This window comes from Passer montanus, unplaced genomic scaffold (assembly GCF_014805655.1).
Source record: "Passer montanus isolate IOZ18808 unplaced genomic scaffold, ASM1480565v1 scaffold80, whole genome shotgun sequence".
In the NCBI taxonomy this organism is placed as follows: Eukaryota; Metazoa; Chordata; class Aves; order Passeriformes; family Passeridae; genus Passer; species Passer montanus.
In genome coordinates this window covers 533,429-561,268 of record NW_024373257.1, presented here as the reverse complement: position 1 = coordinate 561,268, position 27,840 = coordinate 533,429, and the positions used below count along the sequence as shown (strand labels likewise).

The following is a 27,840-nucleotide window of genomic DNA, read 5'->3' as shown; positions in this document are numbered from 1 at the left end:
CCTGTCCCATAAATAGTTATATTTTTTCCCCTGAAAACATGACAGACATCTTACATTAATAAATCAATTTTATTTAAATAAAATTACAGGTGTATTTTGTCTAGTAAAAACTAACATATAGTTTTTCAAAGGCACCAATATTTTAAAATAATTTAAATATTCTTGAGAGCAGCTTCCCTTTTCTGAATGGTGTTTGTAAACTTGTTGGACTTCCCTCCCCTCATTCAACTCAGGCAATACCTGCTGCTTGTGAAATTATGAAGGCTGTACCATTTTCGTTGTCATAGATGCCCTACTGTTCCTAGGCATCTCTTTACAACACAGGAGAATGGGTCAGGCATTCCATATAGCAAAATCTCACTCTGAAATAGGGTGTTCCTTTCCTTTGTGGCACCACACACTTGTCAGACACAAACCCCATGCTATGACACTCACTTTCCATGTCCTGTAAGTATTAAAAATTAAATTCCAAAACCTGCTGTTTCTTTGAGACTTCAGGATCTGTTTTTCCTTGCATTTCTCCAAGCTTGATAATGCAGTGCCACATTTTCTAATGTGAGGAGAGAGCCTTTTGCAGCAAGCCTGCCCTACAATTCTGTGTCAGACTGCATCAGCCTCCAGTTTGAGCTTCTTTAGAGGTGTCTTTGCTAAGCGTGCTCTTACAGAAACCAGCAGACATGTGTTGGGCTTATTCGTCCAGTTCTGTGATCATTTCCAGGAGATTCACAGCAGGGACACAGAGGGAGGTGCAGGTGATACCTCTCAGCAGGCCAAATCCTGCTCAGTTTTTCCGCAAAAACACCCAGCTCTACAGCCACTGCTGGATAAGGACAGAGCCAGAGTCCCCAGCTCCTCCCCACGGGAGGAACAGTATCAGGCAGCCATTCTCTGTCCCATGAGCTCAAGTACTGTCACTTTTTGCTTCTGTAAGAGCAGGGAATTGTTTTCAAAAGGAGATTTTGCTAAGCACCTTCCCTGCGCACAGCTCGCCCGTGAGGTTCACTTCATCAATTGATTTTATTACTGTGACAGAGTTTTGTAATAATCCCCAAGTTCTCTTTGATGCACAACCATCGTCTTCTCTGCCCAGACTACAGAAGCTTTGTAGCTCAACCATTCTAACAGGAAAAAGGATCTGCCCTTTAAAAAACAATCCCCACGATTTAGAGACAACAGTGATGTGGTGCAATGAAGGTAAGATCCTGACAGGGACACATTTGGCAAATGTATCCCTGCTGCAATTAACAGGCAAGCTCCTCAGGGAAGCCCTGGATCTTCCTTCTACAGAAAATCTGATTTTAATGGAACCACAGTAATCAAACTCCAGTCTTAGATTTGCAGAGTGGAGTAAATAGAATTATTTCAGAGTTTGTAGTAAGACCACTTTAAAGCTGAGACACAGAGCCACAAATATACCATATCAATACCTATCTTACAAGAATGTCCTGGGCTTTACTAAAGTTTGCCAAAATCTCCAAGAACCTTCAGAGAAAGGCACTGGAAAAAGGCCAACAATTGCTCAGAAAAGCAGTGATGTTTGGCTAGCAATGTGCAATTTCCTCCTTGACATTTGTAAGTGTAGAAATGTATGCGAGCCAACTACTCTTGCTTTCCAAAGAAGATTCATCTGGAGAATCTGGCACCTGTTTACAGGTGTTACTCCACAATACTTGGCAAACACCTAAAATTATTTTAAAAATTAACAACTGAAGTCTTCTAAGAAAACACACAAAAGCTCAGGAAGTTTATTGTGCTTTTCATCCTGCTTAGGTTATCTCTTTAGTTTAGAGATACAGCACCTTAATATTGACATGGTATTAAATGTATTTATCAAGAAAAGCAGTGAAGAAATTTGCATTGCTCCTGCCTGTGAGAAGCAAAGTAGTTTCTGATGATCTCCTTCAGAATAAACAACACCACTGATTTTAGAAAGGCACTGACAAATCTGACAGACTAAAATACAGCATTCACAGCATGTGCAGCTTAGAAAGGTGCTCTTTGAAAAAGGGGAGATAAAAGGTAGGTCTGAAAAGTAAAGTAAATATTTATGTTGTACTGAAGGTAAAGTAGTTTTAGAAAAAGCCTGTAAGGATTTTTTTGGTCTTGGGATCCCTTGAGGCACAAACTGTTTTATTAGCTAGCTTTGTCAAGAAATCATTTTGCTGCCATTAGCCATGAACACTATGCTTTTCACTACATCAGTTTGCACAGAGAAAATAAATGCAATTAAAAGTGGTGTTATTTTTTAATTCCCTCACTGGTGTTGGTAGCTGGGTATGGAGCTACTAAGAAGGCAACATCTGCCCTCCCACAGCTCACTGTGCAGCACTGTGCAGGCTGCCTGGTGACTGAAGGGATGATAAATGTAAAATGTAAAACCATCTCATCCTGCCCACAGAGCAGAATTACCCACTCCTGACTCAGGTCGTGGGTCACATGTCTGCTCTGAATCTTGCAGAAATCCACCAAATTCCACCTAAGGAAAGGAAATAGCTTTGGGAAAGAAACTGGTTTTGCAGTTAGGCGCTGCCTGTCTGGACACCCCTCAGCCTTTTTGGAAAATAAATTGTTCCAGGCACCAAGGGAAGGCAGGGTCACTTCCACTGCCTTGAAAAGTCAAAGGACAGCAAGGAGACAGGACTGTCTGGGCACAAGCACAAACAACCACACTGGGTTTTGATCACCATACACATCTTTGGTCCTCCTGCCAGGTGTGGTGGTGTCTCTGGGGGGGAACACACTCCACACTCTTCAGTGAACCACTCAATGGGCTCACAGTGAGAAGTTCTTCCTGTTTAACATAAAGCCACAGGCAGAGACACAAAATTGTTACACAGAACAGCTGCAAGACTGTGGTTTCTTTATCTTATTCTACTGTTGTCTAGGTCTGCACAGTTATTTATCCACAGGTACTTGCAAGGCAACCAACACACATATTTAGACACCCTGATTATGGAAACTTCACGTTCAGCAGCAGCTGAAAAACATGTTGCTTAGCTTTTAATAAGGCAAACATACAGATTTCATTGTGCCACCTCATCCACATCAAGTCTGTCTAATACTAGTCTGATTTTCTGTGAAGCATATGATAAGCAATGTACTAGTGCAACCACCATGAATCAATATCAAGCTTACACTTCACAAAAAAAAAACCCAAAAAACAACTGTATAGATGTAGGCATCATAGGGGATTGATATTTTCAAAGCAAGTCACAGTAAAAAATGAATAAGATGGCAAAAAAATGTAGAAATGAGGTATCAATTAGCCTAATAGTTGGAGTGGGCAAACTGGTCAAGACATACTCATGCTAAATTTCTTCTTCTGACTCATGATCTCGTTCAGATGTTTTCAGTAAACCCATTTCCATGGACTGGGACTGCTTAACCTTCGAACGGACCGCCCTGGAAACAACAACAAAAAATATGTCAGTGGTAACTAAAAGGCTCATCTGGCCATTTTTTACATGGTAAAATCCTGTTTAACTCTGGTATCTCATCAGCAAGTTAGGATGACTCGTTCTGTGATTCTGTGGTTAGGAAGTACTGCCTTTTTTTTACATGGTAAAATCCTGTTTAACTCATCAGCGAGTTAGAATGACTCGTTCTGTGATTCTCTGGTTAGGAAGTGCTGCCTTTACTGATCCATCCTGACTGTACAGCTTGCAAGAACTTGTTCCTATGGACATATCTCAGGGCACTTCAAACAAACCTCAGTGAACCCTCCAGAAGGTTCAGTGTTGTGCAGGCAGTATGCACACTTGGGAAGGGACCATAAAGCTGTGAGAAAGAGTCTGCCCAAACTACCCTCAGAGGGGAACTCTGCCTGTGTGGCATGATCAGCCTCCTCTGAGGCCTCCTCTGATGCTGCAGCAGCCACTGGTCCCAGTGCCAGAAGGGACATGAGATTGCTGCCACTTTCTCAAGAGCTGCCCCTCCTTATACAGCAAACCAGTTACCCAGCCTTGAGTGCTGGTGCCTTTCAGACTGAGACACAAAATGAACTGACACCTCAGTGCAAATCAAGACTGGAAGAACTATGTATTTGGCATTATTAAATAGGGTTATTAGGATGGCAGGGGTAAAGCAAGGGGTGGGAAGCATGTTTAGGACACTGCAGGAAAAGGTTTGGTAAGGTCCTGTGGATAGAAGGTGATCACATTCTGTGATCTAAGGGCAGAGGCATTTTTACAGCCAAATTAACACTGCAGTTGGAATTTTGTCAGAATTACCACTAGGCAGGTGGTAATTAGGGAGTAAAAGGGCTAACTTTAGACATTAGGGAGTGAAAACAACTAGTGAGAAAGAAATAAGGTTTGATCACAGGAAATTTCTAGCAAGGAATTCTGTGTAGTGATCTTCACAGTAAAGCCATGAGCTCGTCTGAACAATTCTCCCAGCCATAGTGCTAGTCATACTTGCCCTACCATCACTACGAATTCTCTACATAATAGAAGAAATCAATGAACATGGCTCTCTAAGCCACTTAAAATTAGCAGAGATGACCAGTTGGAGTCTGCAGGTGAAAAAAATCTCCTACTTCTGACTTTTTATGCACTTACAAATGTGCAAGACTATTGCTGCTCATTTTATATGAGAAGTATTATGCTGTGCTATCAGAGCTGTATTTATGGGTGCATTTTTCCCCTTTTTACTGAAGCAATGTCATGTGCTTTTCACTGATTACTAATAACTATTTTTATTTTACCTTACAAGACAATTACTTACTTCATAGAAACCTTTTCATTTGTCAGTGACACTTTTCTGAAATAAACCCCCTACTAGACTAAAGAGACAAGTCACCAAAGTTTCAGTGTTTCAGTAACTTACCAGCTGACAATTGTGTAATTCACTGCAAGTATAAGAAAAGCAAAAGCATAATGCCAGCAATAGCACATGGTCAGGAACATCATGTTAGTGTGATCTGTCTGATTCCACTCTGGGCTTCCATTTGGAGGATAAAGCACAAAGCCAATCTGTAATAAAAAAGAGATTTAGTACATGTCATTTGATGAGCATCCTCTGCCATATCGTGTTTTATGCTACCCATCACAAGGCAGACATTTAATTTTCTTATGGTGTTGCTTATTTCTGTGTTTACTATTAAAAACAATTTTGTAGTCAATCTCAGGTGTGATGGAACACTTTAAACAGCTGTGTGCAGAAATGCCTTTGAAGATATAGTGACAATCCCAGAGACCCCCTGCTCTTGCCCAGGAAATTAAGGAGCCTGCCCAACAGCCCAGCCCTGCAACAATCACAATTATGCACTGTAAGGAGAGGAGCTGGTGCTCAGCCCTGTGTACTCTGAACTGAAATCACTCCATGGATCAGAAAACCTGCCTGGCCATTTGCACTGCCTCCCTTCTTCCCAGCAGGGTCTGGGAATGCATTACATGGCTGGGAAGATGAATAATCAATGAACAAATAAAGGGGAGCTACAATTCTATTTCTTCTGGGCCATCCAAGGGAAAGGTCAGAAATGCCATAAAAATGGAGCTTCCTCATGCAAGTTCATGTGAAATACGTAGCTGATTTGTTTATTGAGAGCTGGGAAAGATCAGATTCATATTTGTGCATAAAATGGGAAACCAGTTAATCCTGTGGCTATGCAGGGTTTGCATGACAAACACTCTGTACTGCTTAATACTATTCAAAGTCCTCACTCTGCAGTTTAGCTGGGAATTTAGAAACTGGGAAGAGGAGAGAAAGAAGGAGGGGAGTGAATTTTGCATTTCCATGCAGAGAATTCAATGAATGAGGGTGTTGATGATGCAGAAAGAAAGTCCCTTTACCTTTTACAAATTTCCTGTGCTGCAGCCAGTGTGTGGTTTTCAGTCACACAGATGGTTGAAGTCTGAGGCGGGTGTGAAAAAAGCCACACTTAAATTTCTTCTGTTTTTAGTACTTCAATTTTTACTTTGAAACAAAACCCACATTGTCTCTAGAGCTAAAGAAATAATCTGTTCTAAAATAAGACTAGGCAGAAAAAAATGAATAAATGGTTGCATCTATTCCTCCTATGTGAAGCTTCTTAAATCACTGGCTGGAAGTTTGCAAACAAGAAAATTAAACAAGAAAATAAAACAGCAAGTGCTGCAGTATCACATTCTTGAGTTCACTTATAGAAAAATACAGCCAGTTCTGAGGTCTGACTTCAAGCCAGAGAAAGCATTTAAATATTTGATTTGGTGCTGAGTGTCCAGTTCTCCTAAGAAACAGCAAACATTTTTATTCATCTTGTCTGGCCAGCATAGAAAAAAGGGAAGCCAGTCTAGACATGCCGGAAGGAAAAATCACTGGAGTGACCTCAATTCCCCACTATAAGATGAAACACACATCAGCACCAGTGCTCCTATTTCTGTTACAAACTCCTAGCAGCTCCTTAAATCTGTCTCATGTTCTGACAGCAGAGGAAGAGTCACTGTCAAATATCTGTCGTTGGATAGTCTCACAGGTCAATGAAGGCATGGAAGTTACATTTTGAAGAGTCCTTTCAGGAGCCACATCCCTGAAATATCAAAGTTCTGGCTGTTCTTTTTTTCTGCTCAGCTCCCAGAGCACTAGAAAAGCAGGAGCCTTTACATCACCCAGTCTCCTAATGAGAATCTGTACCTTAAGTACCTTTTGAACCTGGCAGTGTCAATGAGGCCTTTGCCTCACCTGTCCAGTGCTACACTGGGTGTCTACTCACTGCTCCTGCAGCTGACAGTAGAAACTCTCTTTGTAAAGAACAACATATATTTCCATGCTCTAAAATCACTGCCACTTGGCTGGCAAATTTGGAACAGAATGTTTCAGGGATCAGAGAGCTCAGTAATATGGAGAACACAAGAAAAACACTTTAGCTTTTTTATAGATTCAAATAAAAGGCACTTGAAGTAAAATGGTTGCTTCTTCTTCTGTAAAATGGCTATAAGAAATACTTTTATCACTTAAAAGGAATAATTTTTTTCTGTATCTCTTTAAAGGAACTTATTTTCTGTAAGTCTTTTGAGGCCTGTGTTTAAAAGGCATATACATAACCTGTGAAACATCTGCAAAGGGTTAAATGACTAATTTTGGTGAGGAAGAAATTACAAAGGCAGAAAAGTGACCTACCTGCCAGAACCAGCTGCCCTGTAATATGCAGAGGCTTGTACGGAGCATCTCTAGCACAATACTGCCACGGAAAAAAACTTCCAAAAATATGCAGGCAGCAGCTCCAAAGATAGCAAATAGCAGTAACTGATGAACATGAACGTCCAGCATGGCCCTCCCATGAAGATGGTAGCAGAAGAGAAAACCTGGAATAAATTATGATCAGTTTAAGATCATTTCTTCCCTTGCAATTTCCCTGCATCTGCTTTTAGAAAACAGTGAAACGTTTCTGGCATTTCTCTTTATGCCAGTGTCACCTTCACTCACACTGGCTTTAGCTAACCAGTTGTGTGCCATGTCAGTACCTACATCAAACACATGCCTGAGCTGCTGAGCCCTTACCCAAAACAGGTTTTTGCTGCTATTTCCATAACATTTCTGTTGCTGTCTGAGCAGGTAGGAAAGCTAAGATACACCTTTGCCATGGAGGATCATGATCTGGGCAGTGTAAGGAGGGCCAAGACTGGTCTTTTTGTGATCTCTTTGGAGTGTTTCAGGGAGTGAAACAGGCAGCTCCCAAAGGGTCACTCTGCAAGGCTGGTTGGAGGTTCCCAGACCAATGATCAATGCCCATCCACAGGATTCATGCAGATCCCTGCAGGGAGAGGCAAACTGACCTTCAATGAAGACTGCTACAGAAAGCATCATCCTGTCCATGGCCGCTGGCAGCGCGTTGGTCCCGTGAGCCACGATGTCCACCAGCCCTGAAATGCCATAGAAGAGGTACATGGTGGCATGCTGCCAGTTCATCAGGTGATCCCAGTGCTTCTTCTCGTAGTTGTACAGCTTCAGATGGGGTCCATCAGGAACAAACTGCTCAGCCACCATCCCTGTGCATGAAACAAGAAAAAAACCCATTTGTTCTGGTATTTGTGGTATAAACTGATGGCAAGTCTTTACACAAGCAATAGAGGCAGCAATACATCCCCATGCAGCATCATGCCAGTAAGGTTGAGGTTTTAGCATCACATAATCTAGAGAGTGGAGAGCCACGGGAAATGAGGCTGCAGCTCCACTCCTGGTGGAACTATTTGCATCTTTCAGTTTTCGGCAATGAAAATGAAAACAGCTTATTCTGTGCTGCTTTTTCTTCTTTTAAACAATTGCTATTGTAGCAGTCCTCTGACCAAATTTTTCAGCGGCCCTTTCCAATGGTTCAAACATGAGCAAAACACACACTAAAGTCTCCAAAAGAAAGATTTACCATTTCAGTGCCCTGCCACATGCAGGATGATGGAGTTCAGACTCATAATTCAAAGGGGATTTTTCCTCTAAAGCCATAAAAGGAAACCCCTCCACCGTGCAGAGTTATTAAAAGTCCCATGGGAATGTACACAGAGTTAGTATTTGAATCACTGCTCCCCTCTCTCCCTTACCTTGGCCCCTCAGTGTTTTGCCAGCTAGCCGAGGTACTCCAGCAAGGGAAAACTGCTTTTAAATGCTTTATATGATCAATGAAGTTTGGGGAGGGTTTAAAAGTTGTTCTGCTTTTAAAACATAAAAGCTGATTACATTGTTTATAAAGCATAGGCCAGCATCTGCTGTAAAATAGATATGCTGTAGAGTAAATGCAGTGTTGTTCCACCCTTATTTCCAGCTTTCCTAACATGGAAACAGCAGCTTTTACTTCTGATGCCTTTATTGTCTGTCTTATCCAAGCAGTTTTTCCATACTTTTGATTTGAATTGGAATTTCCATATGTTAAAATAAGAACTTGTGGTTTCAAAGTGAAAATAAAAACAGTACATTAATGTTTTAGTTGCCAAACTACCTCTAGACACAGACTGAGAGATTTGTAGGAAAGGTGTCCACAATCACCCTCAAAATGAATTCTATTGTTTAGATTTTTATCATTTTTTAATGATAAAACTGTAGACACAACATCCCTTCAGTGCTGATGTATCTTAACAGAAAGGAAGGAAAAGCAAGAACAAAACTTTGTCACAGTTGCACCTTGATTAGAAATGCACCTTGGTTAGAAATGAGGCAACTCTGGGCATCTAAAGAAGAGTAGACAAATAGAATCTAGAAGTACAAAAATGCTTAAAATTTAGCTATTTTTCAACTTGAGCCACAGATGCTGAGCTCCTCAGACCCCCTGTTGTTTAGTTTATTTACCTTCTAAAGCCAAATCACTGCCACACAGCCTGCCAGGATGTAAACAAGAACAAAACACTTTCAGCCAGCTATACAGCTCCCAAAACCATCCCTGGACACAACAGAAGGACAAACAGCTCCCCCAAACCTCATCACAACAGTCCTGCAGCAATAAGATCTGGAGTTCAGCCTTTTGTGTGAAAATTTTCACTTTTGACTGAGATTAATCAAAAAATCATCTGCATCATTTACATATTTTATCAGTAAATCAGTGGAGGCTTCCAACATCTGAGATGGTTGAATTCAAAACAGAAAAGCAACACCTTCATAGTCTGGTGCTCTCAGCATGCACATGGGAGCCCCTTGCCTAAATACCTTGTCTCCCTCCCTGCACAGTGAACAGCACATGAACGCTGAGATGTGGTCAGGAGCAGTCAAGTGGTCGAGAGTGGTCAGGAGACCTCACAGAATCTCCAGAAGAACATCATGGATGGAAACCATGCTATGGCCACAGCTGTGTAACAGCAGTAGCCCCACCACTTCTCAGTGGTTAAAGGGCAAACGAGCAGAACAAAAGGAGATTCATTTTATCGGAGAACAAAGTTTAAAGCAAAAAGAGTTAGAAGGTACAGCCTGCCCTTAGTCCACCTCACTTACCAATGAGGGCAAAGACAGCTTTGATGATGCCCTCAACAAACTCCAGGCGCTGGAATCCTGCCCTGGAGCCAAGGTAGCAAGCATTCTTGTTTTTTCGACAGGCATACTTCAGTGGATACTTCACTGACCACCACAAGCCAAAAAGAAGGAAAAAGCTTCCAGGGAGGGCATGCCCTTTGAAATTGCCCATGGTTTTCTGCTAGGCAATACCTGAGGAAGAAACAAACAGAGACCGATTATGGGAATAGTGGGAGAATTCTGTGGGTTATCATTTTGCATGCATCAAATGGGTGTCATTGAATTGAGTACTCACAGTTAATTTAAAAATAAATTGGGTACTTATCCCCCCAGCCAGTCTCCCCAGTGTCATAGCTCTGCAGAAGCAGCAGAGCAGCTGACCTGAAATGCAGAGCTGGCAGTCAGCAGGGCAGGAGCAGGAAAAGACATGGCACACTATGTCTTGCTGTAGAAGTTGAGCTAGAGAAAGAGAGAACCTGAATACTCACTATTTGGTGCTTTCACCTTCAAAGAGAGTTTTCTATTTTTTTCCTTCACAATAGGAAACCAAGACAATACCCGACTGAAGGAAAAATGAATTGCATACCCATCAAATGGGTAAATATTCACTAGTAAATTGTATTTTTTTATTTAAATCTAGATGTCTTGTTATGATTTACAAACATGAAGTAATTCTCACTCTTTTATGGGTGAATTATGCACCCACCACTAGATATATATTATCAAGTATATCAAGTTCACTGTGTGATAAGGTTATTACTTGGTCAGGATTATGTAGTCATTTAAAAGCAGTTTCATTCATAATCCTAGTAATTCTGGTCATCATCCCAAAATATGGGATAGTTGCCTTTGAGCCAGTGGCTTCTTCATTAAAACGATGGTTCTAACATTAAATTGCAATTTTTCTTTAAGATATTATAAATTGAGTTATTGTGCCTCATGCCCCAAAGGCATACTGAGTCTCTGCACAGGCAGCAATCAAGAACAACCACTTTAGAAGCACTGGCAGTCTGTACTTTCTGTTATTGTTGTTGACTTAAAAGTTCAATTGCCACGCTGCACTGGAGCTATCTGGCTATGAATGGATCAGGGAAGCTCTAGTATATTTTTCTTTTTCATGAGTATTTCCTATGGCCAGCTCTGTGTAAGAAGTTTTAAATTGCAGCTTCTGGGCCATGGAGTACTTGCAGGGTTCATGTAAGGCAGTCTAGTCACGTAGTGTCAGCCCTGTCCTATTTCTGGAGGCTAAACTCCACTGAAATTTTACTTTTTTTTTTTTTAAAAGAAGAGAAACTTTTCCACATGCACAGGTCCTGGAGCTCTCCTAAGATTATCCCAACTGCATGAGAAGTGGCCTCTATAACCACAAAGGAGAAGAAAATAAAATACAACTGTTCATGCATAGCATGAGTCTGGCCTGATTTAAACAGGATGCAGTCCTGCAGCCCCTGCCTGACCCCTCCCCTTCCAGAGCTGAACTCTCCCTCTGCAAGGGCTGCTGAGTGGGAGAGGTGAGCTTTGAAAGCTTTCCCTGGGTAATACCCTGCTTTCCGAGTTTCTAGGGAAGCACTGGGGAAGCACAAGAGCAAAGAAATGTGATGCTGGTTGCCCAAGCAAGCCCATGGCTGGATGTGTCCCTGCAGGTGTTGCAGGGTCTGGTGTCTGCATGTGGAAGTTGGGAAGGAGGGCATGTGGAAATGCTCAGGGAAGCAGCACTGCCAGTCATGGGGCAGCCAAAGGGGGCACGAGGGACGTGTTTATGAACAAAACCTAAAGCACTCCCACTTGGCATTTCTGTTGTGTGGGAAAGCCTCCTGCAGCTGAGGGTCCAAGAGCTGGGAGAGCCTTTCTCTGCTTTCTCTGCCTCTCCCACCACCCTTAAAGGTCTGCTGGGTTGATGCCTGTGTGTTTTATTTGCAGGTGGGGAAAGCCCTGCTCACTCTGCAGCAGTCCACAGCACAGTGGGGCTCTCAGTGGTGAGGTTTGGGGAGCTCAGCCCCATAGGTGGGACCCAGCCCTTGCTGTCTCAGCCAAGAGGTTCTTTCTTCATTTTGGGACACCTTTAGTTCAAAGATTCTGACCTGCCTGCACATCCCTGCCAGTACTCACTGCACCACTGCTTGCCTCAGTAAAGGGCAGAACTAACAGCTTTAGACAGTCCTCTAAACTTTGCCTTAAACTTTAAAGTACTTCTTTTGCTTTTCAAACCTTAATTTCTGAGGTTTTTTAAACATGCTGGCCTGGAAGGCATTGCTGTCTTTTGGGTCACATTGATTTTTTTCCCTTCTTTGACTGAAAGGAAGAGGGGAGGAGAGGGGAGTGGCTTTTCCTCACCACATCTTATCTCACTGAACACGGTTCACTGGAAAGACTTTATTCATTATCATTACTATTCATCACAGGTACAAAGCAGTTCAAAAGGAACAATTTACCCTGTACTGCACATCAAAGCAAAACAATGGATTAGAAAGATAAAGGAAACCTCTGAATAACCTTCCCTTAGGAGAGTACAGCTACAGTAGCAGTGAAATGAAGAATTGTGTTGATGTCATTTGTAGTAAAACTTCAAAAGTAATTCTTAATCTGTAAATTTACACCTGGGTTACCTAGATTTTTAAACACTGGAGGATTTTTTCTACACTAAATCTGGGCAAACTATCAAGAAACTTTGTTTTGAACTATTTTTTGCCTTTCAAAACAAGCAAAAAGAAGAAAAGACTGATACAGCAGCTGATGTTCCACATCCAATGTAAACAAAATGCAACCAGAAAAATTACTTTTTTGCTAAAAGAAGTACAATCACATATTATTAGCTTTAGAGAGTGTAAACTTCAGACTGAGTTCATCCAAAGGTGTTAGGGATTATTTGTAGGATTTCTCTAGAAAGACACACATCAGTTCTGCTGGCCAGCTGTTGTGGCAAACCTTTGGAATGCTGCATCTCAACACAGTTGGTTTCAGAAAGGAGTTATACAACTTACCCTTTAAAGTTTTAGTGAACTTAAAAACATCATGACAGAGCTTGCCTTAAACTGATTAAACTTCCCAATTCAGGAGTTTTCTCTTTTCAGGCCTGAGAGCTCCTTTTGGTGAGTCTAGAAGTCACCTGCCAGCACCCACTGTTTTGATGTGACTGAGAAGTTTTGTCTGGGGGATAGTGCACAATTTGGGGGCTTAGTATGAAACTGAGGATATGGTGAGGCTAAGCACAGACTCCTCAGTAGGAAAGTCACTGTGGGGTCAGGAGGTGCATCTGGGAAGTGGAAGGCTGAGGTGTAATGGGAGGTGAAAGGAGAGAAGAGCAACATGTCAGGCTGCTGCCTTTCCATGAGGCACTTTGGCATTCCCCTGTGCAGCCTGGGACAAAACATCTGCCAGCTCTTCTGCACAGCTTGAGAGCCAGACAGTTTTGGTACAGCAGGTGCTATTTATTGGATAAAGAGGGCATCAGCATGTTATGACAGTACTTGATAAATTTGAGGGCTTATTTTTAGAGAGCCTTATCAGTCTGTATCTGCAATGTCAGACTGATGTTGCAGGATGTGCAAATCCAAGACTCTTTTACCCTCAGTGATTTCAGGGCCAGGGCTGTTGGCAGAGCCACAATCATGTTCTCAGCAGCAAACATTCCTTGCTGCCCACAACCCTCCCTAGAGTTCATTATCTTAGATTGGATATCAGGAGAAATTTCTTCACTGAAAGAATTGTCAAGCCATTGCCCAGGGAAGTGGTGGGATCATCATTCCTGGAGATATTTAAAAGGTATGGAGATGTGGCTCCTGGGACGTTGTTTAGTGGAGGACTTGGCAGTGCTGTGTAAAAGGCTGGACTCAATAATCTGAAAGGTCTTTTCCTATCTAAACAATTCTGTGATTCTATGGGCTGCCAGAGCTGTAAGCAAAGTTGACCCATAGATGGGGGCCATGAGGCCTGGCCCCAAAGCCACCCAGTCCCACCAGGTGCCACACACATTCCTCTAGCTGGTGACCTGCCTGACAACTTCAACTCTGTCCAAATCCTTCTCCTAACCCTGCCAGGAAAAGGTAGTTGTTCTGATGCCTACAAAAGGCACACAGACATCAAAAGGCACACAGCTGGCATCACACAGAATCACCAAGTCACTAGGTGGGAAGAGACCTTCATGATCATTGAGTCCAACCCAGCCCTAACACCTCAACTAAACCATGGCATCGAGTGCCACATTCAAACTTTGTTTAAACACATCCAGGGATGGTGACTCCACCACCTCCCTGGGGAAGCCATTCCAGAACTTTATCACTCTTTCTGTAAAACCTTGTTCCTAATATCCAGCCTATTATCAACCCTTGGTGCAGTTTAAGACTGTATCCTCTCAGTTCTCTGACTGCCTCCTCTTGAATAATGGCAGGACCATTCTGTTCCCTGATATCATCAAGCAACCCAGGAGGACAGTTGTCCTGAAGGCAAGTCTTCTCACTAAAAACTAAGACAAAGAAAGACTTAAGCACCTCTGCCTTCTCCTCATCTGCAGTTACCAAGTTACCTCCTGCATCCAGTGGAGAACAGAGGTTCGTCTTACCCTTCCTCTTACCGTCCTGTTAACATATTTGTAAAAACAGTTTTTATTATTCTTTACAAAAGTTGCCAAATTAAGTTTGAACTGAGCTTTGGCCTCCCTAATTTTTTCCTACATGCCCTAGCAACCCCCTTAAAAACCTCCTGAGAGACCTGACCCTCCTTCCAAAGATGATACATCCTATTTTTATTCCTAAGTTCCTCCAAATCCTACTTGCCCATCCAGGATGGACATTTGTCTCACTGACTCATCTTTTGGCACACAGGGACAGTCTGTTCCTGTGCCCTCAAGACCTCTGTTTTGATTGCCGCCCACCTTTCCTGACCTCCTTTGTTTTTAAGGGCTGCTTCCTGAAGGAACTCTCTGAATAATTCTCCTGAATAGGCCAAAGTCTGCCCCCTGGAAGTCCATTGTAAGAGTCTTATTGGTGATCCTCCTGATTGAGAACTTCATAATTTCATGATCACTGTGCCCCAGAGGGTCTCCAACCACCACACCTCCCACCAGCCCATCCCCATCTGCAAACAACCAGTCCAACATAGTCCCTCCCCTGGGCCTACTTCCAGACAGCCCAGCTGCATCCTGTTCCCCCTTCAAACCTAGTTTAAAGCCCTCTCAACAAGTTCTGCTAGTTCATGAGGTAAAAACCTTCTGCCCTTAAGAAAGATGGAGCCTGTCCAGTTCCAGCAGGCCAGGTGCCATTTAAAGTTGCCCCATTATTGAAGAATCCAAAATTCTGCCGACGACAGCAACCCTTGAGCCACTTGTTGATAATGTGTGTTCTCCTGTTCCTTTCATCATTTATCCCTGCCACCAAAGGGACAGAGCAGGACACTACCTGTGCTCCTGCCCAATCAACCACTTGACCCAGTGCCCTGAGGCCCTTTTAATTGCCCCGACACTCCTCTTTTCAGTCTCATACTGCCAGCCTGGAGTATCAGCAGTGTGTAATAAGCAGAAGGCTGAATCAGCCCAGAAGTCTCTCAGAGATATCCTGTACCCAGGCCCAGGGAGGCAGCAGACCTCCCTGTGGGATGGGTCAGGTCAACGTATGGGGCGCTCTGTTCCCCTCAGAAGGGAGGCACCCACCATGACTGCCCTGCTTTTCCTTTTAGTGTCAGAGGCGCTGATCTGAGAGATGAAGTAATTGGGAGGCTCACTGGGCAGATCACTTTCTTCACCGGGCCACAGTTGTCCCCACGGGTGACAGGGCTGCCTTTCCAGCACATGTACATCCTTGCCTATTGCAGATCGCATGGCCACTGTTACCTGCTGTGTGCATCCCCAGGATTCCTGCAGGATCACTCACTCCTCATGTCTCCACCCTGAAGTTTCACCACCCAGGACCCTTCCACCACCTCCAGCAAGCAGCCATGGGCCCCCAGCAGCCAGGGCAACAGTAAATTTTGAGATCTAGCAAAGCAAATTTTGGAGTCAAAATGAGGGAAGGTCCCCCTCTGCCAACCAGCAGGGCTGCTGCTCCAAAGAGCATGCCCAGGAACTGGACAAGGCACACATTCCAGCCCATATCCAGGCTTTTCACACCAAGTGCCCCTTGAAAAGCTGCTTTCAGCAGAGTGTGGGGCACACCAGCACAGGAGGCTGCTGTCAGGGCTCCAGGACAGCCACAGGTTTTAGCTGCCTCAGTCAGACTCACCCAAGGACCCCCATCATGGCACCCCTGCTCAGAGGCCTACGGTCTCTGGGGAACTGGAGAAAAAGGTATTTAGGCATAATTATGGCAACAATCTCAATTGTTTAGGTTGTTTATAAATTTTAAGTACCAGTCAATGTTTCTGCAGCTAACTGGAATAAAGAACAAGAATAAATTACAGCTACCTGTGAATGTGAGATGCTTTTTTTTTTTTAATGTGAGGACTCTAAGCATAGTTTTTCTTGCAATAACCACAGAAAGCACTGCATGATTAAGGTTTTTCCAGTAATTAGAAAGCTGCATGGTATTGCAAAAGTGTTTTACATGCACACTTTGCCAAACCAATATAGGCTGTTCACAGTTGCCAACAAATTCCCCATGTAGCCATAAAGCTTTGTGTATCTGGGTTGTTCATCTCTCTGTTCAGGCTGCATCTTACTCCTTGGGGTCAGAAGGGAACATGGGATTCCACTGAAAAAGGAGGCTTCCAAGTGAGCACTCAAGAAAAGGTGTGCATTTTTGTGGCCATTGAGAGCTGCCTTTTTAGCCTGAAAATTATCTCACACCATCAGAAGCATGAAAGGCAGGAAAGAAATAGACTCAGATGGTTGATTGAAATATCCTCTGATGATTTTGGGAGAGATGTTTTCTAGCATTTACCAGTTTGATTTCTGATCTCCACTTTTGTGGGGTCCAAGTCAAGACTTGCAAGTGTTGTGGAGAAACCCTACATGCCACCTGGTTACTCAGAAGGCTTCTCAATTGCTTCTGGAAGAGCTAGGTTAGCTTCCCTTTTGTCCCTTTCCCCTTTAAAGGACAGACAGAGGTTTGGGCAGCTCAGCCTACATGGGACAGGGACGTGAGCAGTAGCTGAGCCAGAGCCTGCCCTGCAGCAGGCAGCTTCCCTTCCCTGCACATTCTCCTGCCACAGCAGTATGCCCTGCAATTTCCTGTGTTTGTCAAGCCCTGGGGGATTCTACAGAGGACTGTCGACCAGAAATATGGATTTCTTTTCCAGAAATGACACAAGTTATAAAGCCACAAACTCTGCTGCAATGCTTCCATTTCTGCTACACAACCATATGACAACAAAGGTTAAGCTCACAGATTAAACATCACCAATTTTTTCTTCCATATGCTAGATTAGAAAATAGTGATGTGGAGTTTATAACATTTGATGGGAAATGTTTATTTATCCATAACAGCTGTGGGAATGGATTGTGATATTGGTGAGAATGATGTACCCAGATAAGAGGAGGAAATAACAATTGTAGGCATTTTCTAATCAGTGCACAAGCTGTGATCATACAGCTTTTACAAAAAATTGAAACCAGCAAAGCTGAAATGCATGTAAGAGAAAGAAAATCACAGACAAGTTTAATTCAGTATCAAAGTTTCCTACTTGCAGCTAAAGATCTATTCAAGAGGCAAGTGCCTTTTGTCCTGCAGCCATTCTGCTGTAAACACCACAGCCAGCCAGGCTGACTGAAAAACTGTCTGCTCCAAGTACATTGTTCACTAAACACACCCCTGGTTTCATGTCATGACTGAAAGCATTTCAGTGATTACAGCTCCATGTTTCCAGATGAGATCACTGCTCTGGTGTTAAGGAAATACTCAGCTGGCACCTATAGCTACTTTAGAATTAGACTGGAACTAAGCACTGTGTGCATGAATGAAAGCAGGACAAAGACTATTTGAAATGCTGAAAAGTAACAGGACAGCCTTGGTGGTTTTGGGCTGTTTGGGCTGTATGTGGGAGATAAAGATTTTCAGGTAAAGAAAAAAAAAAGAAATGTCATAAACACACATCTCCAAAGTCTGTAGAAGAAGAATTCAAGCCTTGAGAGAATCTTCAAGCCTAGAAGACAGGGATAAAAACCAAAATTCCCAGAGGTAATGACCAGAAATCTATCTGCTGTCCCAGAAAGAAGGGACTCTGGGGCACAATCTCCCACAGTGATGAGTTTGGGCCCACACCTTGTACCACTCTATTCTTTTTCAGTGCCTCACATCTATCAGAGACTCTGCCTTCCCAGATACTTGCCAGCCCTCTGAGTGCTCCTCACTGTGTTTGGTATCTCTCATAACCCTCTGTTTTCTGGCTCTCTTTCCCCGTTCTCTGCACATCTGCTGACTGTTCCTGCTCCCACAGATGAGCAGGCTATCTCCAGGGGTTACCCAGGGACAACAAGCACTACATAACAATCTTACCATTGGCTCTTGATATCTGAGCAGCTGCTTGTCTGGGGATATGAATTTTTTTGCCTTCAGGACTGCCAAATTGGAGCCTTTCTCAGAGCACCACAAGTTCAAAAAACTTACACACACAAAAAGTAAACCTGGTAAGTGCATGGGACACATGAGAGTAATTTTTTCCTAGGAAAGATTCATAGTTCCTGTATTGGTCATAAACCCTGGTATTTCCTAGCACTGGCTGAAATGAGGGGTGGAATAGCACGAGTATGTCAGTAAAATGTTGCAGGTATAGCAGTGCTGCCTCTGGTGGGACAGGTTGGGCTCCAGCCACCACAGCCACTTCCGTGCCCACAGTGGGGTGACCCTCCCTGGTCCCCCAGGCAGGGGAGAAGTTCCTTTCTCCACAGAGGGTCACTGCAGACTGCTGCCCTCCAGCTGAGGTGCTGCAGGGCTCCTCCCAGCCTGGCTGTCTTTGACTGTGCCATAAGGAGGGACATGCTGTGACATCCCACTGCTGTGCTGTGGGAGCTCTTCACTAACATCTGAGACCATCTCCCCTGTCCAGCCCATCCAGAGCTGGGCTTAGCTGGAGCTCTTAGTGCTTCCCTATTTTAACCCAAGTTGTGCTGGCTGGTGAAATTCCTATATTATAGAGTGGTCACTCTCCTTTTGAAGTCAATTCCTTTTATCAGAGAACCACAAAATCATGAAATTACAGAATGGTTACTGCTGGAAGGGACTTCTGCAGGTCGTCTAGTCCAACCCCCCTGCTAAAGCAGGTTTATCTAGACCAGGTTGCCCAGGATTGCATCCAGACAGTTCTTGAATATCTCCAGTGAGGGAGAATCCACAACCTCTCTGGACAACCTGTTCCAGTGCTCGGCCACCTGCACAGGAAGGAAGTTTCTCATCATGTTCAGGTGGAACTTCCTGTGTTTCAGTTTGTGCCCATTGTCCCTTGTCCTGTCACCAGGCACCACTGACAAGATTCTGGCACCATCCTCTTGCCACCAGCCCTGAAGATACCTGTATGCATTGATGTGGTTCCCCCTCAGCTGTCTCTTCTTCAGGCTAAACAGGCCCAGCTCCCTCAGCTGTTTCTCTGAAGAGAGATGCTCCAGTCTCCTAATCTTCCTCTGCTGGACCCTCTTCAGTAATTCCTTGTCTTCCTTGAACTGAGGAACCCAGAACTGGACACAGCAACCCAGATGGGGCAAGGCAGACTGGGGGGGAGGGATTATTTATATTCTTTAAAACATCCAAGTCACTTCAAAGAACAACCTCTGCAGGACTCTAGCTATTCCTGGAGTTCCATGGTCCAGCAGAGGCTACACTGCCACTAGGAAGATTGCTCCATGGCTTTGCCACAAAAGCCAGTTATGTGGGGTGTAATCTCTGACTCCTCTTTGACTTTCCAGTTGTGTTCACTTACATGTTCTTTGCTTCCTAGGAGGGAAAAGGCTTCCTAGGCTAGGAAAATGCCAGGAGAGCAAAAGTTTGATGTATCAGCTGATGATTTAGAGATCAGTGCCCTGCTCTGGAGAGGAGTTTTTCTTACTGAAAAACTACAAAGAGACTCAGCTTCCTAATGCAAAGCTCACAACAGCTCATACTTGGGCAATAAGCAGGTGACACTTGTAAGAGCTGAACTTCTCCTGTTCCCTGCAAGGGAGAAGGCTGGAAACATGGGACATGTGTCCAGAATATTGGTTTCTGCTGTGACACTGTGCTCCATTTTGCTGTCTCATCCCATAGAGAGCCAGTCACTTGTTTATGGATCTCTGCTTTCTGAAGTTATTCCATTAAGTGTTCATAACCTTCTGACAGAGTTATAGAATAGTTTGAGTTGGAAGGAACCTTTCCACTTGTCTGGGCAACCAGTGCCAGCATCTCACCATCCTCCTCACAAAAAATTTCTTTCTTATATCTAACCTAAATAGACCCTCTTTTAGTTTAAAACCATTAGCCCATTTTCCCATCAACAAGCCCTACTAGAAAGACTGTCTCCATCTTCAGCCACCTCATTTTTCTTTGCAGTACAGTTAGGTAGTGTGACACCACAGAGTGATTAAAAATAAACATTTAAGTCTTATGGATTTGAAGATTGTAACCAATTCTATGAGTGCTTGGGGCTTACAGCACTCTGCTGTGATAAGAAAAAATATATAAAAATTTTCTTATCAGTAATTTCCCCAAAGCCGTGCAACAGAGCAGGTGGGGTTTGCACCTAGAGCTTTGCCTTGACTAACCTGCCTTTGTACCTTGAAGTTTTCTCTGCAGTCTTGTCTGTCTCTCTGTCTCAGGCTACCTGATAATACTGCTTCTCCAAGGGGAGTCAAATGCACTGCCTCTACCAACTATAGCCTGGGGGGGAAGACACTATCAACAGCAGAAAGCTGTGTGGATCAAAACCAAGAGAAACACTAATGAATAAATGGGAGTGTTGGCAAGGCAGTCTGTAACACTGATGCCAGCTGGGAGAAATGGCTGGCTGGCTTTGCCCAGCTAGAAGAGACAAAATGCTTGAGAGGTGTGGGTCCATTTCACAGAACCACCTCATACTCATTACACTGGAATCAGTTTGTGCTAATACAACATTAGCAGAAACTGAAGAGTCCTCCATAATACAGCAGCAGCAGCTTCAGTTCCTGCAACCTCTCCAACAACACAATTAACAGAGGGAGCAGACCTAGCAAGATCCTCTTCCAAAGCCACTGCCATTATAGATGCTACACAATTTGTCTTAGAAATGTCTAAGTGCATGGTGATTTGGGGCAAGAGTTTTAGGAGTGTTGCTCAGATAGCATTAAATTGTTATAGCAGGCCCTGATTTAGGCATAAATTGATAAAAGGGACTTAAGTCTCCTTTTTACCTTCTGGAGCCAAAAGCAGCACCAGGACCCAAGGTCTGGCTCATGCTGCATGATGGGATAGAGCTGCCCCTGCAGAGAGTCACTCTACTGAAAATGAAGGTATTTCAAAACCAATGTCAAATATTTGTAATTCCTGGGTTTAGGAGCATGTCTTGCTTGTAGCTTGGAAGAGACAGTCAAAATTACTACTCCTGCCAGCTGCAAGTGAGCATGAGTGTGTTTGGTCACATGTAAGAAAAAGGAGCCAGTTGACAAGAGTTTCAACACTGAGCAGTCTTGGTTCATGTACCTCTTCAGACTGGAACAAGGAGCCCATTTTTGCACTGCTGCACTGGCCATCTGCTGTACCAACTCAAATGATCTTTACAGGCAGATTTGTGTGCAAGAAGAGAGTAAACAGCAGTTTGCCTAAACACAGGCATAATTATTCCAGCCACTCCTCAAGGTTCTTTTGAGTTTTCTTCTCCAGCAGTTATTTCTACCCACAGTCTCCACAACTGAGAGAGATCTGTTTGGTTTGCCCAGCTTCATTTGTAAAGAGAAAAATACAGAAAAAGCCACACAGGCAACCCTGAAAAGCAGCAAAATACATCTGAGCAAACGTCTGAAAGGCAACTCCAGAGTCAATGAATTTGGATCTAAAATGGATATTGAAAACACCCCTTTTACAAAGTACTTGCAGTGACTTGGAGTACAACTTGTGCCATAATTTAAAGAGTTCCACAGACAAACAGCAATATAAGGTGATGCAAACAAAGTTATACATAGTGGAGAAATCACAAGTCCTAAGTATGCAAATGCATGGTAATAATCAAACACTTGGTTTAAAAAGTAAAAAGCAGAAATACTTTGGTCTTAAGTACTTCAGTTCCCAAACTCTTCAGAAAGCCCTTTATCAAAAAGATAATATTTTTTATACTATGTCAAGTACTAAGTGTTATTAGGAGAGTAAAATATGATTTATTGATGGAAAAGTTGAAACAAAATGGAACATATGCAGGGATGGAAAGTGTTTTTCTGAGGGTTATTCTGTTTTGAAATAAAAATAAAGAGGCTAAGATAATTTTAGGGTTTCTCTCACAGAGCAGGAAGCCATGAAGTACATTTAAACTCTTTTAATTTTGCTTGGAAAATTCAAGTTTGGATATACATCCCCACTTGACACATCCAAGAGGGAGGGAGAGGAAAAAAATCACGTAGTAAACTTAGAAGCAAGCCGAACACTTAATCTCCCCTTTGTTTACCGACCCAGAAGCTGGGCTGCACTCCCCTTGCCCACGGGGCAGAACGCCCCGGCCGCCTGCCAGGGCCAAGCTCGCCTTTCCACACCAGCAGCCCTCCCAAAAGCGACCTCCGATTTAAACGTCCCGTCGGCGCTTTCCACCTCAGGAGAGCCCCCCCTGGAGCGAGGCAAACATGGAGTAGCCGTCCTTCCACCCGGCAATATCCCACATCCATCCCCCGTCCTGCCGGGGATCGGGGGCTCCGGGCTGCCCTTACCTGCGCCGCTCCCTCCCTCGCAGCCCCTTCTCCGCCTTCCTTCCTTCCTTCCTTCCTTCCTTGCTTCCCCCTCCTCGGGGGTCTCGCTGCCGGCCCGGGCAGGACCCAGCAGCGGCGGCCCCCGGGGATGCGCCGCGGCCGCTCCAGATGTTGGCGGCGCGGCCGCTCCAGATGTTCCCCTGGCGGCCCCGCGGGGGGCGGGCGTTCTCCTCCCCGCCCGGCCGGGAAGGACCCAGAGCGCGGCCAAAGGGAAGGGGCTCGGGGAAAGAGAGGCTTCCGCGGGATCCGGCGCTGCCCGCCCCCTCTCCTGCCCCGCTTTCCAGGAAAAGCGGCCGGGAGCGGGCAGGGCTGGCGGCCGGGGATAGCTGCTCCCAGGAGCCCGGCAAGGCGAGGAAAAATAGAAAAAGTAGAGAGTCTTTCAGGCATACAAACCTTCCTTTGATCGCTGCATTTAACAGAGGCCTTTTTTTTACTTACACACACACCGACAGCCGTGGCTTTCTCCACGAAAATGAGCACCCGTGGCTGTAATTCCTGTAATTTAGCAGGAATTTATGGTACAGCGCTGAATCCAAAAGAAGAATGTCTAAAAATAAAATTTAAAGAACGAAACCACAGCTTTATTTTCATCCTGTAGTAAACAAGTAAATAAGTGACATTACAGAATCGCTCACAGTGTAATGAAGGGCATCTCACTCTGCATCACCTCTTTTACAACCACCAGAAAGAACACCAATGAAAGCCTCAAATCCTTAATTGTGGAAAAAATCCTCCTTTGAGGTATTTGCCAGGAAGTTGTGATAATCGGGTTTTGAAGCTCTGTTTAAACTACACCAGAAGACTCTCTTGACCCTTTTCCACCCCTGTCAGCATCAAGATCTTGTGTCACCAGATTCCCCTGTGGATGTAGGAATAACCAAGCCAAGGTGCTGCTCTCCCTACCAGTAAGTCACAACTTGAACTGAATTCTGAGACACTTCCTTCAAGTCCTCTAATTTAAGATTTCTACTTTCATGATCCAGAAACTTTTTTGTGGAAACTGGTGGGGGAAATCAACCCTATATAAGGATTAAAACTTTTCACACTCATCTTCTCAGGAAACTGCATCCACGCCTGCTCTTTAGCACAAAGTGACACTTTCACTCTTAGATAAATAGTACTCCAGCAAATACCCCTCAGCATGTGGCAAGCAGATGCCTTTGCAGGTTGGATGATGCAATGAGTACAGAGAAAAGGGCAATAATATTTCCCAGAAGGACCACCTCTCTGTAAACAGTGCTTCAAAAACCCAGCCTCTATGAAAGCTGCTTTCTGGTCTGAGTGACTTGTTCTGCATTTCTTTTTTCAGACAGCAGAATGTATTTTACAACACAACATTAATCCCTGACTAATGAATATCCTTCTCTTGCAGGAGAGTTTTCATAGACTGAGCTTAATCAGTAAGTAGTACTGATAATTGTAATAACCTCTTCTATTTACCACTGTTTGATGCTTGTCTTGGCAGTGGAGCAACAATCGCTTCCTGGGATTCCTCATTTCCATCCACACTTAAATTGACTTAAAAGTCAATCTAAGTGACAACCAATTGTAAAAAACTCCAACTGGCATCCCCGGGGCCCTGCACTTCTGCGAGTCCGTGTGCGCCAAAGTAACCACAGAGAAGTGCATGTGTAAAATATTCTACAAAACTGCTGGAGACTATAGAAATAACAGAACATCTTTTGTGATGTTTTTTACCTAAGGTCAGCAAAAGGCTGACAGTTCTGCCCCATTCAGTCAAGTTCAGACCTTCCTTCATTTTGACCTTACTCTTTTTGCCTTATTCCAAAGTTAGTCAGGAATTTAATTCAATACTCCTTTTGCAGACTTAGGATCCATGCCTGACACACAGGCAGACAACTGAGCTCTTCTCTTGGTGGAGGAATGGAGCATCCACACAGAGCATTTGTTTGGTTTTTCCCTGCTGATATTGAGCATTGCATCTGAAGCAAGGAGCTAAAATGTTATTTCATAGCAAAGCCTAAATGATGTGAGATGAATTTGCAGTAGTGCTTGATCCACTTTCCACAGAGGTCAGCTTAATGAAACATCCCATGATCAAATGCCTGTGGCTCCAAGACCCACAGGTTCATTACACTGCATTTAGTGTGGTGCCCAGTGCTTTTACTTCATCAGAGTTATCACAAATACCAGGCACTAACATCAACCATGAAGTCACAGAGCTGTGCCTTGATCCAAATAATTCATGAGCACATTACAGACAAATTAGACTCTAGATGTTTTAGGATTATTGTAACATCTGCATTTTGGCCCAGAAGGCAAAACTGCACCTAGGGGCAGGTGAGCTGGTTTCAGCCTGGGCACTTGAGGGAACACTACTCTACAAATCCAGACATGTTTCTGGGTGAAAACTGAAGTGAAATGTTGATCTACTCCCCTGAACACTTGGAATCCAAGGGCTGTTTGTATCTTTGTAGCACCACACCTAATTTATAGCTGAGGGAGTGAAGGCCCTCCCACCATATAAGTTAAAAGCAGGTTCAGGACCATCTGATGAAGGTGAATAGCCATGAGTGTCTAGGACCTGGTGGGATGCATCCCAGGGTCCTGAGGGGACTGGCTGATGTTGCCAAGCCACTTCCCTTCATATTTGAAAAGTCACAGTGGTCAGGCGAAGTTCCCAGTGACTGGGAAAAAAGGGAAACATTGCTCCCATTTTCAGAAAGGGGAGAAAGGAAGATGTGAGGAATTCTTTACTCAGAATTCTTTACTGTGAGGGTGCTGAGGCCCTGGCACAGGTTGCCCAGAGAAGCTGTGGATGCCACATCCCTGGAAGTGTTCAAAGCCAGGCTGGACAGGGCCCTGACCAACCTGGTCTAGCAGAAGATGTCCCTGCCCATGGCAGGGGGGTTGGAACTTGATGGTTTGTAAGGTTCCTTCCAACCCAAACCATTCTATGATTTTATGAAATGTACCATAGAAGTGTGGCTGATAAAATAATAGCTCTCTGGATAAAGTGCACAGAAAGCTAAACAAATAATTCTGGCCTTGCAAAGTTCATGCAACAATTGAATAAAGAGAAATACATGCGTTTGCTATGATTTCAGAAAAAACACAAACATTGACTTTCTGGTTTTAATACAACTTCTAACACCAAAATAAGTAAAAAGTGAATTAGAATACAAAGACCCATATTACAAAAGTCCATTCTTTGAAGTGCTATTAGGGATATTTGCTCTTGCATAGACTTTGAAGGTACACATTTTAATCTGTAAAGTTTAAAAATACTTCCAGGCTTAATCCCATCAATGGGGGAGGGAGGGGGAAGAAACATAGTTACATCATATATGAAATTTCTAAGTTTTTTTAATGTTAATAGTTATTAGATATATTTATGTTGTCTGCTTTTGGTTTTTTATGAGTAGGCTATAAGACCTTTGTAAGAAACTTTCAAAAGGAATACTTTTTCTGAGTTTATATCCTGTCATTGCAATGTCTCAAGCTGATTTCTAGCATATAAAAATGTACACCCCCCCCCCCCCCCATGAAAGTCTTTCATCTAGAATAACAAAAACAATCATGGTGATAAAAAGTCAGCAGAGTTCAGTTTAACACTATCTGCATGAACAGAGGAACTTCAGGAGAATTTCCTGAAACAATTATAATTCACAGGTAATTGGCTATGGTTCAAATTAATCAGAGTCCTTTGAACTAATCTAGCAATTTGGCATGGGGAATCTAGTGTAATAAAGCCAGAAATGCCAGGAGTAGTAACAGTAAAAACTTTCTCCCCAGACATTCCTATCCCTTTATTATGATAATGAAGAATGGAGAAATTGGGAAAAGCAGAAAGTCATTTGCAGGTTCCAAATGTTTTTCTTAGAATTTCAGTTCTTGAAGCAAATATGTCTCAGCCCTGAGAGCTGTGCAGGTGAGATTGTCTGCAGTACTGTGCTGCTTTTGTGTCCATGTTAAACCATGACACAAATGCATAAAAAAAGATTGAGCCCTGTCCCCACAGTTCCGAGCAAGAATCTTTACTTTTCCTTGTCTCATCTGGTATCAGCTAAATTAGAGAAAATATGATTTTAAAGCTGCAAATATCAACACAGAGCTCTGAAAGTCATCTCTGAGAATGTGGAATGGAACTTCTTTTTACTGTGCTCCAGCTCATGATGCAAGTTTTGTGTTAGAAAACAAGAAATTATTCATAATGATGAAAATGACCTGGCATTTTTTGATGAAAGACAGTCAGCAATAGAACAGTCAAACAAGTTTACAAGATGTAACTTCTAAATAGCATCAGGCAGTGGAGAGCTCATCTGGTGTGCTCACTCAGGGTCAAATATCAAGCCAAGTCCTAGCTTATCTGGGACATGGAAACCTAAGGCAGAGAGCTGTGGGAAAATGGAATAATCTACTAACAGAAGAAAGAAATGACAGCTGAAAGAACTAGAAACTCTCCCTGCTTCTATCAATTTCCTTAGTCACATCTAGGTGAGATATCTACATGCCTGACTTATGGTTTCTTGTTTTTAGACACCTGGTAGGAGACATTTAGGTTATAGATTTATAGAAGCACCCAGCACTCAGGACAGTAAATGAAGTCTGCTGCATCAGTTAGTTAAATCATAAAGTATTCTGAACAAATGCCAGAGCCAATGGAGTATTCAAAGTAACTTCATCAAATTGTAATAAGAAGTTCCCAGTTCCCTGGAAATAATAGCTTCTCACCTTTAGGCACACTGTGGTGATAAATAGTCAGAGGCTGCAGGGAAGCCACCCCAGAAAACCTCATGAAGAAGCTGTCAGCTCTGAAAGCAGTACGGTGTCTGGGTTAGGTGGTGATAAATGGGGCTTCTAGCCACACACTTAGTCCAGAAAATGCAGAGACCAGCTTCATTCCCAGACGCTGTCCTGAGTTTACACTGAATGAGGCACTAGTCCTGTGGGAAAAATAGCATGCAGCCAAACAATTAAATCATGTCACATCATACACATTGTGTGGGGGAAGGGAAAAGGAGGCCAAACTATCCCTCCAAAAGCAGCCTTAGGTCTGGATTTGTCCAGCATTTTAGAGTTTAACTTTGTAAACCTAGGGGTGTTCTTTCCCTATTTTTAAAAGTTGCAGTTTTATCTTCCTCATTGTT

At 43.4% G+C, this 27,840-nt stretch overlaps 1 protein-coding gene across 4 annotated transcripts; it reads right to left on the bottom strand.

The window, feature by feature from the left end:
• Positions 1-50: 50 nt before the first annotated feature.
• On the bottom strand, positions 51-27,840 carry TMEM45A (transmembrane protein 45A). 4 transcript variants are annotated; one of them, XM_039732801.1, is made up of 7 exons: positions 27,425-27,840; positions 23,168-23,276; positions 9,892-10,101; positions 7,755-7,967; positions 7,099-7,283; positions 4,828-4,973; positions 51-3,402 (listed from the first exon to the last, which is right to left on the bottom strand). In XM_039732801.1, the coding sequence occupies exons 3-7, from the start codon at positions 10,079-10,081 to the stop codon at positions 3,309-3,311; spliced, it is 828 nt and encodes a 275-aa protein (XP_039588735.1). In that variant the 5' UTR covers positions 10,082-10,101; positions 23,168-23,276; positions 27,425-27,840; the 3' UTR covers positions 51-3,308. The 4 variants fall into 4 exon arrangements, with proteins under 4 accessions (XP_039588735.1, XP_039588739.1, XP_039588736.1 ...); XM_039732805.1 differs by lacking the exons at positions 23,168-23,276; positions 27,425-27,840 and adding an exon at positions 22,691-22,965 and having other exon boundaries at positions 51-2,791; positions 3,304-3,402; XM_039732802.1 differs by lacking the exon at positions 23,168-23,276.

What these genes read in the sequence shown, in the direction of transcription:
- TMEM45A (XM_039732801.1), bottom strand. Translation starts at nt 10,081, where the DNA reads ATGGGCAATTTCAAAGGGCATGCCCTCCCTGGAAGCTTTTTCCTTCTT. An exon ending in AGCTGTCTTTGCCCTCATTG is followed by an intron (nt 7,968 to 9,891) that starts GTAAGTGAGGTG and finishes TTTCATGCACAG; the next exon opens with GGATGGTGGCTGAGCAGTTT. An exon ending in TGTAGCAGTCTTCATTGAAG is followed by an intron (nt 7,284 to 7,754) that starts GTCAGTTTGCCT and finishes AATTTATTCCAG; the next exon opens with GTTTTCTCTTCTGCTACCAT.